At 44.4% G+C, this 15,724-nt stretch overlaps 1 protein-coding gene across 8 annotated transcripts in view; it reads left to right on the top strand.

Annotated features, from left to right (window-relative positions):
• Positions 1-2,539: 2,539 nt before the first annotated feature.
• The window catches only part of YAP1 (Yes1 associated transcriptional regulator), a 134,043-nt gene continuing 120,858 nt past the window's right edge, over positions 2,540-15,724 (top strand). For 3 of the 8 annotated variants that reach the window (XM_066619951.1, XM_066619953.1, XM_066619952.1), the window contains exons 1-2: positions 2,543-3,139; positions 13,535-13,779. In XM_066619951.1, coding sequence (XP_066476048.1) covers positions 2,804-3,139; positions 13,535-13,779 — 581 coding nt within the window. In that variant the 5' untranslated portion in view covers positions 2,543-2,803. Of the gene's footprint in view, positions 3,140-13,534; positions 13,780-15,724 lie in introns of all 8 variants that reach the window. The other 5 variants (XM_066619957.1, XM_066619956.1, XM_066619955.1 and 2 more) reach the window with 4 other exon arrangements.

Raw genomic sequence — 15,724 nt, forward strand, 5'->3', positions numbered from 1 at the left:
TTCAGGCAAATGGAGGCTCTACCCTCTAGACCAGACCTCCTGCCCTCCTGCTCTAGACCAGACCTCCTGCCTTTATTAATCAAAAATAAATCTTGCCAGATAAATGTCCTCTCTCTCTCTCTTTAAATTAGGTTATTAACAGTGAATGGTGGGAATGATGTGGATGTAATTTATCTTGATTTCAGTAATGCATTTCACAAGTTTCCTCACAACATCTTATTAGCATCCTAGTAAGATATGGATTAGGACTGACTACAATGCTGTGCACACTTACCTGGGAGTAAGGCTGCAATCTTATACACCACTGATTTTCAACCAGTGTGCCGTGGCACACTGGTGTACAGCAAATGGTCCACAGATGTACTGTGGGAGTTTGGGGGAGGATCATTTATTAGTAGGGCCATTGAAGGATGTGAGCCCCTACCTGCAGCATGCTGTGTCTTAAATATCAGAAAACTGGTGATGTGCCTTGACAATTCTAGTGCTTTGTCAGTGTGCTATGAGATGAAAAAAATTGAAAATCACGGCTGTACACACTTACCTGGGAATAAGATCCATTAAACTCAATGGGACATACTTCTGAGTAGATAGGCACAAGACTGCAATGTTACTCCCACTGAACTTGATGGACTTACCATAACTTTGTCTTTCATTTGTCCCAAAGCTGGATGATCCCAGCCAGAGAAGATAAAGTGAAAATGGTATATGCTTGTTAAAGAAGTTAAAATTGTAATTTTTTTTTCTGCTACTATTACAGAGTTAGAGGAAAACTGAGTGTGTAAAGCAGAAAGCTTAGCATCATAACATTTAAAGATATCAGGTACTTCTAAGGCTTCCTGAGCGCTATATTGTATAATCTTTCTCTGTGGAAATGAGCACTCACGTTCATTTTAACGTACCAATTAATTTCTGCAGCCAGTGCTACAATTCTGGCCTCTTGACAGTAAAATAGCCAAGAAAATATAAAAGCAGGTAGCCTGGAGAGCTTCTATCTCCCCCCCCCCCCGCAATCTTCCCCTAGTGCAGGCAACCCTAAGCACACTGAGGAATAACTCCCACTGAACTCAATGGGATTTACTTATGAGTTAGTATGCTCAGGATTGCTATGCACAAAGGTTTGCAGGGTTGAGGAAGGAGTTTGGGGGCCCAATTCTATCCAATTTTCCAGTGCCAATGGGGCATGCACTGCGACCCATGGTGGGGAGGCAATCACAGAGGCATCCTCAAAGTAAGGAAACATTTGTTCCCTTACCATGGGGCTGTATTGTGGCTGCACTAGGATTGGACCCTGGGACCACTCGCCAGCCAGCCTAAATGAGGATTTCTATGAACTTATTTTATTCCCCTGTATGGGGAATGAAACTAATTTATATTGCAGTCTTACCCATCTTTACTCAGACGTCCCATTGTGTTCAGTGGGGCTTCCTCCCAAGAATATGTATAGGATTGAACCTTAAGAGTGGTCCTATTTCTTAATTCAAGCACAGCTGGCATGGAGGTCTGAGTCAGGGGTCTCCAAACTACCCCCCCAGAGGCCACATCCAACCCGCCACAAGATTTTATCTGGCCCGCATAAACTTTTTTTTGGTCAGAGCATTTGCTAGTGTTTGATATATTTACCATCAGAAATCATTTCTTATTTTAAGCACAGCTTTGCTGGTTGGCAACCTTCAGTCTCGAAAGACTATGGTATAAGCCTACAGCACGCGGTATTCCCAGGCGGTCTCCCATCCAAGTACTAACCATGCCTGACCCTTCTTAGCTTCCGAGATCGGGCATGTGCAAACAGCTTTGTTTCTTTGTAATTGTCACATCATATCCAAATCATCCAGTTCCAAATCAGTTCCAAATCATATCATGCTGATCACAAAAAGATGCAAGTAAAGCTTATTCATTCATTTAAATTTTATTCATTCATTTCTAAAACTGATTTTTTTTGGGGGGGGGGCTGTGTAAATGTAAAATATATGATGTGGCCCTCACGCTGAAAAGTTTGGAGACCCCTGGCCTGGGGGATAAAACCCAATCAGTGCCAATGGAGGATTTCCTTTCTTTTTTTATCTTCCCCCCACCCCCCATGGAGGTTTGGAGCCTGGAAAGGGAGGGGTCCCATTTCTTCCCCCCCCCTTTTGGTCTGTGTGTGTGGCAAGGGAGGGAAAATAGTCCCAACTTTCCCTCCTTCGTGCAGAGATCAGGGAGGGCTGGAACGCTTTTGGGGGGGGGGGGGCATACAGAATTAAACACTTGGTTGCTGAACATAAGCCACGTTGGAAGCTACGCGGGCGGGTCTAGGAAATGAAGAGGTGAAGGTAGCTGGGAGGCTCGTTCTGCCAGGTGGGCGGAGGAACGGAGAGGGCAGAGAGGAGAAGGTGGGCGGATGGATGGCTAGCTGGAGAGAGCGCAGGCGCGCCCAGCTCTGGCTGGGTCTTGCCTCCTCTGAACTTCAGCTCGGTCGGGCGCGAGAAGAAGAGGAGGAGGAGGAGGTTCCCAGCGCCGGCTGGGCTCAATTATGCGCTGTGGGCTTCGGTGCGGGCGGGCGCGCGCTGGGCGGAGCTGCTCGGGCGGGCGCGTCTCCGAACTTTTGTTTGGCAAAGTTTGTGCGCGAGTTGGTGTGAAAGTTTTGCGCGCTTTGGACGGGCCGGACCGGGACGGGGACGGGGGGCAGAGGAGCCCCGAGGGACTGCTCGGCGGGGGGACCCCCGGGCGGCCGCGCGGGGGAGGAGGAAGAGGAGGGGGCATGCTGGACGGAGAGCCCGGAGCTGTGGCTTGAGCGACGCGGCCAGAGCAGGGAGCGCAGCCGGCCATGGACCCCGCCGGGCAGCCCCCCCAGCAGCAGCCCCCGTCGGCCCCCCAGCAGCAGCAGCCGCCCGCCAGCGCTGGGCAGCCGCCCTCGCAGCCCCCCTCGGGGCAGCAGCCGTCGAGCCAGCAGCAGCCTGGCGGGGGCACCGTGCCCGGGGCCCCCCCGGCCGGGCACCAGATCGTCCACGTCCGGGGAGACTCGGAGACGGACCTGGAGGCCCTCTTCAACGCGGTCATGAACCCCAAGGGCGCCAACGTGCCCCAGACGGTGCCTATGCGGCTCCGCAAGCTGCCCGACTCCTTCTTCAAGCCGCCCGAGCCCAAGGCCCACTCTCGCCAGGTGAGCACCCCGGGGTGGCTGCGGGTGGGGGGAAGAAAGGCCCCCCAGGGCGCCCCCAAACCTCTTGGATGCCTCTGAAAAGGAGCAGCACCTCTTTGCTCCACCTCTGGGCGCTGTGATACTCTTTCCCTGGGGTGTGTTACACTAACTGGCTGGATGTTTCTCTGTCTTGCTACCTGTTGTGACACTTTGTATCACTTTGTGTTTTTACTATGGCTTTTGTCAGCCGCCTGGGATCTTCTTGCTTGGGCATGGGAAAGGCAGATAGAAATGTCTTAGACCGGTGGTTCTCAAACTTTTCAGCACCGGGACCCACTTTTTAGAATGACAGTCTGTTGGAACCCACCAGAAGTGAGGTCATTCAGCCGTTTCTGCCCAATGTTGCATATATGCAACAGGGACCCTATGTGTACACCTGTGGGCTAGGCAAAAATGGGATTAACCTGGAAGTGATGTCAGGGCTGGAAGTTATATCATCAAGAGGAAAAATGTTTAACAAACTTTTTAGCATTGGGACTCACTTTTTAGAATGACCATCGGTCAGGACCCACTGAAAGTGAGGTCATTAACCTGAAAATGATGTCATGGCCAGAAGTGACGTCATTGAACAGGAAAACTTTTAACAATCCTAGGCTGCAATTCTATTTACATTTACCCAGGTGTAAAACCCATTGATGATCATTGTTAAAAACATATACATATTAGCCTGTTAAAAGTGCAGCTTTGTAACATATCCCTAAATGCAGTCACCTATCATGATAGCATCAAGTCTAATATATAAAAAATAAAATATTGAAATGAATGGAGACCCAGCTGAAATTGGCTTATGACCCACCTAGTGGGTCCTGATGCACAGTTTGAGAAACACTGTTTAAAGTAACTACTGTGCCATGGGAAAACTTCAACCCCTGTCTGTCCCCCCACCCCAGCTGTCCTTTGAAGTGGGGAGAGGGTGTAATAATAAGCCCTTTACTCCCCCCTTTAGAAGGAGAAGGACCCCTTTACTCCCCCCCCCCCAGCAAGGCGAGAGCTGTGTCTGTCTCTTGGCTTTTGTTTAAGCTGAGCTCTGGAAGCTGTTTTCATTTGAAGGTGGAGACCTTAACTAGACAGTCTTCCTGAGAGCGTGTGCAGAGTGGCTTGCACTGATTAGTAACTGTTGCTCATAATGTATCTGATGCTTTTGTGCGGTGACATAAGGGAGGGAAGAATGCAGGGCTTTGCCCCAAGGAGCTTACAGTCTTAAAGGGAGCAGTAGAGGAAAGCAAATCTACAGGCTGGGGTAACAGTTATGTGTAGAAATGCAGTTGTGTGCTTAGGATTCCTTTTAGTTAAGAGCAGGTGTTGCCCTGCCCCCCCCCCATATAGGTGAGGGCTGCTTTTTTGTGGTGTGCTTCTCCTGTGTGGGGCAAGTGTCTCTGCAGGAACATCATTCATGTGTGCAGTTTGCCTTGAGCATACTTCTCTGGGAGATGTGGCCTGTAGCTAAATAGATATGTCCATGCAGCAAAATGGACGCTTGTACACTAAGCTGTGTGTGACTGTGCATAGAGAGATGCTGTGTATTTTTTTCTGGCATGGGTATGTGATGTACGTCATGGGGTGAAGCAGTCCTGAGCCTGAAGGGAGAAGGTTTCCAGGTCAGAGGGCGTGACTTCCCAGCAGTTAGTTGGAGCCCTGGTCTCTCATTTAATGTGTCAGGCCTCACCTAGGATTACTTTGCCAGTGGGGAAGTAGTTGGCCCTTACCTGCGCACTTGTCCTGAGCATGCAGTAAAGATTGTGCCTGAGTGCTGAGTATGCACAGGTCTTTCCAGTCTCCTCACAGGCCTGTTGTAAGAGATGTTACTCCTGAGGGAACCGGGACAAAGATTTTCTTCTTCTCTTGAGAAGAAAAAGGGATCCAAATGACCAGCCCCTTTCCATGCCTCCAACTGCAGGATCCATGCATCTCTAATCCCCTTCCTCCTGGATCTGTGATTGGTCTTGACAACTAGATTGAGACTCTTCTCTTTTCCGGTTCTTACTATGGGGGGGTGACCCCCTTTTTATTTGCCTCTCTTCAGGCCTTGTGAGGGCCTGGCAGTGGTGGTGGAGAGGCTAAACTCTGCTGTAAGGGATATAATACAGTCCCTGGCTGTAAGACCCATAGGAATTTTTAGGTGGACGAGTTTTCTCTTCAGATCCTGTTAGGACATGCCGAAAGGAAAGATGAAATCTTGGGTAGACATTTGGCAACTTGGGCATAAGGCAGTAATCCTCTTGTTGTCTTGTGTGCTCCCTGGGGCATTTGGTGGGCCGCTGTGAGATACAGGAAGCTGGACTAGATGGGCCTATGGCCTGATCCAGTGGGGCTGTTCTTATGTTCTTAATCCTATCCTCACTGCCTCATTTGCTTCTGAGTTAGACATTCATAGGATTGGGTTGTAAGTTGTATACGCAGTGGTTCTCAAACTTTTTAGCGCTGGGACCCACTTTGTAGAATGACAATCTGTTGGGACCCACCAGAAGTGATGTCATTAACCAGGAAATGATGTCATGGCCAGAAGTGACATTGTGAAGGGAAATTTTCAGCACCTCCCATATGACAAAATCAAATCAATCAAGTAAGTAAAAGTCTACGATAATTATAAGTTTAGAAATGTTTAAAATAAAGAACCCTTATAACCCTCCCAAGCGTTTGCTAGTCTGTTGTTTAAAAACATCCCAAAGGCTGCAATCCTATCCACACTTACCTGGAAGTAAGCCCCATTGACTATCATTGTTGAAAGCATATGCATAGTTGTTAAAAGTACAGATCTGTAACATTTCCTCAAATGCAGTCACATTCCTTGGTAGCGTCAAGTCTAATATATTAAAAATAAAATACAGATTGAAATGGGTGGGGACCCCCTGGAAGTGGCTCACGACCCACCTGGTGGGTTCCGACCCACAGTTTGAGAAATGCTGTATAGAATGCCCAAAACAAAATGGAACTGCCTTTTATTTGGAGGAACCTGAAGGCAACTTTTTGACCTCTTCAGGCCTCATTGCTCTCCTGAATCTCTTGGCGTCCTTGTTAGGTATGTTGTCTTCCTTCCTGCAACTCTTTCCAGAATTATTTAGCCCTCTTCTGCTGCCACTTCCTTTCATCCCTCCTGCCCTAGGCCTCTTTCAATAGGAGAGCTGCCCCCTCGCTGTCCTCCAGCTTGGCTTTTGTTGGGAGGAAGTTGACCTTTCCTCTGATTCCAGTTCTTGCCCCGTAAATCCCTGGACAGGCTCATTCAGGCCACTTTTCCAATTCTTCACCCCATAGCCTTGTTTTATTTCTGGGTGCTTGTTGGTGTGTGGGGGTGGTGGGGCAGCTCTCTCTTCTTTAGAGCTGGCTTTTATTCTGACCCTGGTGAGGAGGGGGTCCTTCTCAGCTGCTAGTGGGACACTGTCTTGCTGCTGCAGCTCTGCTTCCTCTTCTCTCCCCTTACCCTTCTCTCTGCAGGGGAGATGGAAGGAGGAGACACGCGCTGTCTGCCTACTAGTGTGTTAATGTGCGTCTTGTGCTCCCTTCCCCTCCTCCTCCTCCCCCTCTCCCTCCCCCCCAAGTTTGTGGAAAGTCTGGCATTTCACTCTGAGCTGCAGAGTTGGAATTGCAAGCCACAGCCTCTTGAGTTTTGTGTTTTCTAGATTAGGCCCTATATGGTGCCAGAGCCTGTTCTCCCTGCTGCAGGGCCCTTCCTCCTAGCAGAGCTTTTTCTGGTGGAGGGACCCTCAAGGCCTCTGAAGCCACCTAAGAAATTACTTGGAAGGGCAAAAGGACTGTGATCCCATCATAGCAGTTTTTTGAGGGGACAGGATGGAAAGAATCCCCGACTTCCAGTTGCAGAGTTATGCCAAATTTTTATCTTAATCCAGCTTAGATTCCCGCTTCCTAATCAAAGCTTGGGTATCGCAAGGTGTGTGGTTGCTGTGCTCTTGCCACTTTGTAATGTGATTTGACAATTGACAAATAATGTGATTTGACATTAAAGGTAGTAATCATTGGCACAAATGGAGTAGGACCTTCAGAATTGAGGTCACCAGGTTACAAATAAACTTGGCTTGTACATCATTGTTAAAGCCTTGAAACCGATCAGGGAAAAGTTAACTTAGAGGGGAGCTGCTGCTTTCCTTTGAGGCTTAATTAAAGAAGTGAATTTGGTTGTAAACGAGTGTTTCATTATAAGCTACTGTTGTGTCATTTGTACACACAGCAAAAGTGCGAGTGGCTGTCCTCTAACAGCTACTGCTATTTCTGTGACCGGTTATATCGTCTATTTTCCATTCCATTCCAGCTTTTCCATTTATTAAACTTCTCTTTCAAGAAGGGCTTGGCTGTGCGTGTGTGGCTTAAAAAAATACATTGAACCTTGGCAGCACAAATTTCTCAGCTGAAGCATTAATTCAGTTGACAGATTTTAAATGGAAAAAAGGCTAGTCTTGATGCCGTCAAGCTGCAGAGAGAGGCTATTTCTTTGCTTGCTTTGAACTTTAACCTAATACAGGCATATTGCATAGTTCCAAGTAGGTCCAATATCTTGAGTCCCCTGAGAGTCATGGATGAAAAGTTATTGGCTATGCACAGAAACAAGTTAAAACTTCTGGTTTAAGAGTGGTTTCTATCATGATTTTCTTATTTGCAAACTGGCATTAATCTGCATTTAAGCTGCCTCCCATATGGAACTATAGCTGTGATCAGTGTGCGCTGCTTAAATACAAAAGGCTGACATACTTGTCTAAATGGTTTCCATATTCCTAGTGTACTGCTTGAACTTAATTGCATGCCATAAGCTTTGGAACTTTGCAGGCTCATGTGCATACATGCTGTAAAAAAAGTAAAAGCGGCATGTGTATGTATAGATTCAAAGTTTCAGGTGAGTGTGACTTTGAATTTGTGGTAGACAGTAATGGCTGTAAATATATTAACCTTAACCAAAGATTATCTAGCTTGTCTGTTGGGATTGGCAGTGGGTGGTAGTTTTAGTTAGAAGCCTTGCAGTTTGAAGCCAAGACCTAGTTTACTAAACTACCATAGCTAATGTGTGTGCCCTGTGCTTGGAGCCCTCTTCAGGTGCAGAAGGGTGTGCACACAGGGTATGCAACATCCGCCTCTGCAGTTGGTAGTTAGCAGGGAAAGCCTCTGGGTGGGCCTGGCCTTCTGCCCTTGTCTAGGTCAGTAGGGAAGCAGTTTCTGGCTACTTCAGACAACAATTTTCTACCCTGCAGCTCCTGATTTTTAGGGAATCTTCATCTGCAGAACACTCTGGCCTGACCCTAACATCATCTTGGGAAGACTTCCCACATGGCTTCTTGCATTGATTTGGATCATGTGGGGTGCTTGATTCTGAAGCCGCTTCTGCAGGTTCAAGCTTCTTTTTAGGGAAGCAGATACAAATACAATATTTTCACAATACATCTTTTACACATAGTAGGAGAGTACACATAGTAGGAGAGACAATCCCCTACCTATACACTTCATAATACTTTTAAGGGCAAATGGTTCCTCATGGAATGCAGGATATTTTGTTCATATATATTGGTACATTCTTTCTCACTCTCTTCCACCTGTATGTAAGATTTAAAAGTGGTGCTTTTTTGTCCTAAAAAGGGGGTATGTATGTGACAAGTTGAGCTTCCTAGTGAACAGAAATGGTGCCTCCTGAATTAGTGTTTCTCTCAAGCACCTCCTCCAGAATAGGAGAATAGTATTACATGCACAGAAGTTATCTGAACAGCAATATGCATGGACCGATAGGTATAGGTTTGCCAAGGTGCGTGTTTGGCTTGTTTTTAAAAGTTAACCTACACTTGGCAATCTGCATGGCTAACTGTCATCTTAATCATTTTAGTGAGTTTGTGGGTTTCCAAATCTCAGGTGTTTGCATAGCTAATTCTATATTCCAGTTAGAGAAGAGATATGCCTGCTCTTCCATAATAGTTAAAAGTTAGTATAAGAACATAAGAACAGCCCCACTGGATCAGGCCATAGGGCCATCTAGTCCAGCTTCCTGTATCTCACAGCAGCCCACCAAATGCCCCAGGGAGCACACCAGATAACAAGATACCTCATCCTGGTGCCCTCCCTTGCATCTGGCCTTCTGACATAACCCATTTCTAAAATCAGGAGGTTGCGCGTACACATCATGGCTTGTACCCCGTAATGGATTTTTCCTCCAGAAACTTGTCCAATCCCCTTTTAAAGGCGTCCAGGCCAGATGCCGTCACCACATCCTGTGGCAAGGAGTTCCACAGACCAACCACACGCTGAGTAAAGAAATATTTTCTCTTGTCTGTTCTAACTCTCCCAACACTCAATTTTAGTGGATGTTCTGGTGTTATGTGAGAGTGTAAAGAGCATCTCCCTATCCACTCTGTCCATCCCCTGCATAATTTGCAGAGACAGAGGGGGACATCATGTCCCCCCGTCAGGTGTCTCTTTTCTAGGCTGAAGAGGCCCAAACGCCATAACCTTTCCAAGTATGTTGCAGCATGCCAGACTGCGATGGCTTAGATTCAAATCCTTGATTGAGCATGGACTTGCTGAGGTCCTAACCTAAAGACACAATCCCTCAACTGATCTCTTAAGTGTTGCTGTTAGATAAAATGGGGCAACCTATGCAAACTGTCCTGAGCCTCCTTAGAACAGGGGTGGGCTTTAGGTTGGGATCTACTGGTGGATCTCTAGGTGACATGCAGCAGATCAACAAGGGCTTCAGGTTATCATTTAACACAAATACCAAAGACTTTGATTTTATTTTTTTCCTAAACTAGGCTGCTGAAATGAATTTTTGTGTGAAATAATTCAGCTTTGGTACTCGGAACAAATTTCTGAACTGTGTGTGTGCTCAGAGTTGGTCTGTTTTTCCATCTGTCCACCCTCCTGAGCCACTACTTTATCCCTGGTTCTAGTAGGTGAACCTCGGGGTTCTAAAAAGCTAAACAATCCCTCAGACCTTAAGTATGCTCCCCTGTGCCTTAGAAGTAGCATGGGGATGCAGAAGTGACATTTAATATACTATAATCCAGTAGTTCTCAAACCTTTTAGCACCGGGACCCACTTTTTAGAATGACAATCTGTCAGGGCACACCAGAAGTGATGTCATTAACCTGGAAATGATATCATGGCTGGAAGTGACAGCATCTAGCATGAAAATGTTTAACATTCCCCATATGACAAAATCAAATCAATTAAATTAAGTTTACAATAAGTATAAGTTTAAATGTAAGAGAGAACCTCCCCAACCCTTCCAAGCATCTGCTGATCTGTTTAAAAATCATCCTAAAGGCTGCAATCCTATCCCCACTTACCTGGGAGTAAGCCCAGTTGACTAGCATTGTTAAAAGCATATGCAAAATAGCCTGTTAAAAGTACAGATCTGTAACCTTTCCCCAAATGCAGTCGCATACCATGGTGGCATCAAGTCTAATATATTGAAATTAAAAAACACATTGAAATGAGTGGGGACCCTCCTGAAGTGGCCTGTGACCCACCTAGTGGGTCCCCACCCACAGTTTAAGAAATACTGCAGCTTGGGGGCTGTGACTGGTAGGTGTGCTTCTGTTTCCTTCTCCCAGCATTCTGAACAGAGCTCTTGAAGCATATATATTTTTCCTTCCCCCCCCCAACCTGTCGCATCTCTGTTGATCCCTGTCCACACTGTTGGATCTTGCTAACTTTGTGAAGGTGCTGTGGTGTTCTTTCCATGTCATGTCTCTGGTTATAGAGGAGTACAACTAAGAAGTCAAATAGAAGACGGATGGAAATCCACCCCTCCAATGTTGGGGACAAGATAAGCTTTTGCATATTGCCCTTGGCATCATTTGGGACTGGAAAGGTGTCCAAAGTGCAGTAAATTAAAACAAGCTGCTTTACTTCTCTCATCATATTAAGATGATTTAGGCTACAATCCTATATGGACTTTCCTGGGAGCAAGCCCCATTGAGCACAATGGGACTTACTTTTGAGTAGACCCACTTAAGCTTGGGCTGTTAATGAAATAAACAAGTTGCTATTCTAAACTTCCCCCCCCCCCTCAAACTAGCATGCTTTGACTCTGCCTGTATAAGTTGCTTTTGGTCTCAGGAAACGACTCTGTAAGACCTCTCAGGCTCTGTGCCTGATAGAATCCTGGTCTTGTTGAAAGCAACCAAGCAAGTGGCTATTTACAAGCCTGAATTAAATTAGTGTAGTGTGGGCTACTATTTGCCTTCAAGGCAGCACAAGTAAGATATGCAGTATTTTGGTGTCTACAGAACACTTTAGCTCTCCTGAACAGCTGATTTAAGCATGGTATTCTTTTTTGTTCCTCCTTCCCTGAGCTTCTGAGACCATTTTTCAGCTTAAAGTACCAGCAGTCAAATCTTGGAAAGCAGCAGTAGATCTGGGGTGTGGGTATATTTGCGTGGAGTAGTAGTATGTGGAATAACTTTTTCTGCTGGAAATTCCTAAGGGAGGAGCAAAAGCTTAGTGAGGATGGGAGGAGTTGCATTGGGAAAAAAGTAGTGAGTGGGAAGGGGTTAGAGATCCTTTTAGATTGGTTTTCAAAAATTGCCATCAGAAGTCTGTGACAACACTTGTGTGTGACTTCTAGTTTCCCCTGTAAATGCACAACAGTTTGTATTAAAACCTGTGGCTGATGTGTGTTCCTTTCCTTTTATTTTTTTCTTCTTTATTAGGGATAAATATACTGAAACACAACCTAAAACATAAAATCCAAAAAAGAGGAAAAATAATATAAATGAAATGCGTAAGCTAATATAAATGAAATGCATAAATGAAATGCATAAAAAATAAGTCATCTCAAGATAAATCTCAAACAAAGGCTTCCAAATACCCCAAAATGTGTCTTTACATAGTTGCTGTCTGTGCCATATATTTGAATGTTGAGATTGTTAAGAGGTCTTCAGTCCATTGAATAATGGCAGAGGTGTAACTTATCCCAGTGCTTTAGTATAAACCTTTTAGCGGCAATAAGGACACACAGAATTTCTTTTTCTTCCCTGCCCCAACTATTGTTGTTGTTAACCGTATTTATATACTGCTTTTAAACAAAAAAGTTCACAAAGTGGTTTACAGAGAAAATCAAATGACTATCAGCCGGAGGAAGGCAGTGTGTGAGCTGCATGGATTCCCCTAAGAACCATTTTTCAATCTATTGAAGGGTCATGGCCTTGGGTAGCCTTTGGAAGATGGTAGAGTGGCATGGGAAGGGGGGTATGTCAGACTTGCATAGGACATAGATTCTTTAGGTCGGGTAGCTCTGACTGTCACCTGCTAATGGGACAAACAGGCATCTTTTAAAGTGGTGTCCTCTTACATTTAGCAAGAGGAGAGCCACTGTCCATCTTCACCCCAGCATGGTGTCCTTTCCAATGGCTGTTGCTGGTGTCTGTTCTGTATTTGAGTGTGAGCCCTTTGGGACAGGGAACCACTTATTGATTTATTTTGCTAAGCTTTGTGAACTAATCTGTTGAAAAGCAGTATATAAATATTCCTCCTTCACTGACTCGCTTCTTCTCTCTCTCTCTGGGCCTATTTACAGTAGGATGCCATTATGCTGTGATGATGGGGAGGGGGTAGTTTGGCCATGTTCTAAAATGGCAGTGGGTGCAAGGTCTTCCCTAGAGGTACAGTGATAAAAGGAATGCTAACCTGAAGAACAGAGTGACTTGCACTGCTTTAAATCATGAGTTGCTTTCTTTTCCTCACTCCCTCAAATCCTTTTGTCATCTGGAACACATTTTACCAAAACCAGACATGTCTTACTGTTTGTAATGTGGACCTCGTTTGTCCTGTTTAGTAATAGTATTTAAATAGCTTTCACAGCTGTCTCTGAAGTCCTTGATAAAGTTGTGGGGCAAGAAGGGGAATGTTTGGTGATGGGGGAGAAAATTGAGTGCTTGACAGCTGTAAAATAGGAGAGAGATGAGGGTTACTTAATGTTAAGGGGTGTGCGCACGTGTGAGCATAAATCTATGGCATAGGCACTCTGTTGTAAATTGTTTACTATCTTATTAATGGAAGAGTAGTCCAACTTCAAACATACATACAGAACAAACTCAATTCTACTTTGTCTAAGGGTTGTTGGTCTTGTATCTGTTGCTTCCTTGCTTCTTTGAGTGGCAATGCCGCATGTCCTGTGAATTTGAAAGGTCAGTGCCCCAGTTGTTGCCACGTATAAGACTGGGCTATCAAATGTATGGTAAAATCTGTTTTTTTAAATATGTTAGCCGCCCTGGGTCCCGTTAGGGAGAAGGGTGGGATAAAAATAAAGTTTTATTATTATTATTATTATTAAACTGAAAATTGGCAATTCTCTGTAACATTGCTAAAGTAATGGATATTTGGCTACATCGGAGATTTAAAGACTTGTTTAACTCTTTGCAGGCCAGCACAGATGCAGGGACAGCAGGCACCTTAACTCCTCAGCATGTTCGAGCTCACTCGTCTCCAGCTTCGCTGCAGTTGGGAACTGTTTCCCCAGGGGCACTGAACCCCACCAGTGTAGTTTCTGGAGCTGCACCTTCTTCACAACACCTCCGTCAATCATCTTTTGAAATCCCTGATGATTTACCACTACCACCAGGTTGGGAGATGGCAAAGACTCCTTCTGGCCAGAGATATTTTCTGAAGTAAGTTACGCATTAGGTATGGGGCAGATTTATTTTGTGCGTGTGTGTCTTAAATATTTAAAAAACCGTGAATGATCTTTTTTGACCAAGTTCAAGTTTTTGTTTTGCTTCATATATTTTTGTTCACTGCTGCGCTGTGCCTGTAATTTGTTTGGCAATATGGGTCACGTTAAAGATATTGTTGGCCACAGGATTGTTTTTCATATAATTTGTATACTTTAATTGCATGCGGTATAAGAATTTGCACATTGCCCTCTCATGAGCATATGTATATCATAGTAGGAAGGATGATCTATGGGAAGAGCCATGGCTTAGCAGTAGAAGACACATGTTGCCTTCAGAAAGTCCCAAGTTCAGTCTTGTTAACAAGGATCTTGAACAGGGCTAGGAAAAACCTCTGCTTGAAACCTTGCAAAATAACTGTCAGCTACTAAATAGGTGTAGGTGACATGGACCTATGGTACAACTTTGTATAAGGTGGCTTCCTATGAGTTTAGAACTAAGAGTTTGAGGGGAGAAAAGTGAGTAATGAGAGGGAAAAGGGTTGTCATGTTCCATCATAGTTGGAAGGAATCTTGAAGGTCATCTATTCCAATCCTGTGTTCTCCTCTGTGTCTCAGTGTTTTTCTACCACATTTTAAACTTATTTGTAATTGAGTGGGATAGGAACTTTTTGTTCTAAGCTGTAATTCTCTGAATGCTAGCGAGAGTGGATTGGCTTTGTCTATCCTTGCTTTTAAATTCATTTGATTGCAGGTTTACTAAATGTAATTTCTGTACCTAGAATGTTACAGGACTTTGTGGAATAAACTGTCCATCCCAACTGGACCCAATAATTTGATATGACTAGTGCCATTATTCCTTCCTGCTCTCTACTTCCCTGTCTTCTTCGAAAATCTAACCCGTCTGATGCAAATAATGTAGGAGCTAACCAGGGATGGAGGTAGAGATGTAAAATTTCCGGAAATTTTGAAGCTTGGAAACAAACCTAGTTTTAAAAAAAAATGGGAATTTTTTGAAAAATTGAAAAAATGCTACATTAGCACTTCTTTTTTCTTTTCCAGATTGAAAGTCATTCTGTTACTTTAGGAACATAAAATATGACTATGAACAATTTGACTTGACATAAAATTATCACAACTAGCATATTAAAAATGTAGTGTATCCAAAGAATTATTACAAACAGAATTTACTTTTTTTATAATATTTATTTGCAATTGTAACAAATGGAGCAACAATCTCCTGAACTGTTTACTAGTTTATGTGGAAGAGACAAAAACCTCCACAAAACAATTTTTAAAAATCTAGACGTAACAATTATTCATATTTCCTCTCCATAGTATGGAATAAAAAAAAACCCCATTCTCATAAAAAGAATTGAAGAGGGGGGAAAGTGTATAGAAGGGAGTGGGACTAAGTTTCAATGAATGGGCATGAAATTTAATCAGAATCATTTTCTGAGCTGTAATTATCAGTATCAGTTTCCGTCTCTGCTTCTGCAGCTACTCTGTTGTGTCTGTCATTATCAGTTATTTATGGACTTCTGAAAACTGAGTTTGCCCGGACTGAAACAAGCGTCTCTACTCTTTCACATGTCAGTTTATTTCATGATTTAGTGTGAGTGTTCCAAACATAGGCCAGATTCTTTCACATGCTGCAGAAGATGGAGGAATCTGAAGAAGGCGAGAAGCAAGAGGAGTCAGCAGCTGTGTTGTTCAAAGACCTTGCCACCAGGTTGCAGGAGGAATATGTTTGGCAGAATCCCAGATTGCATTCCTGGACCAAATCCCTGAAGATGTTCTATATTCTGCAACATTTGAAAGTACCTTCCCAACATCAAGTCCTCAATTTGATGCTTGTTTTGTAATCCAGTCAAAGGCAGTAACAGTGCTGTCATCACTTATATCTCCACCTTTGAATCTTGGATCCAGCAGATTTGCAGCAG

Source organism: Tiliqua scincoides, chromosome 3, assembly GCF_035046505.1.
Source record: "Tiliqua scincoides isolate rTilSci1 chromosome 3, rTilSci1.hap2, whole genome shotgun sequence".
In the NCBI taxonomy this organism is placed as follows: domain Eukaryota; kingdom Metazoa; phylum Chordata; class Lepidosauria; order Squamata; family Scincidae; genus Tiliqua; species Tiliqua scincoides.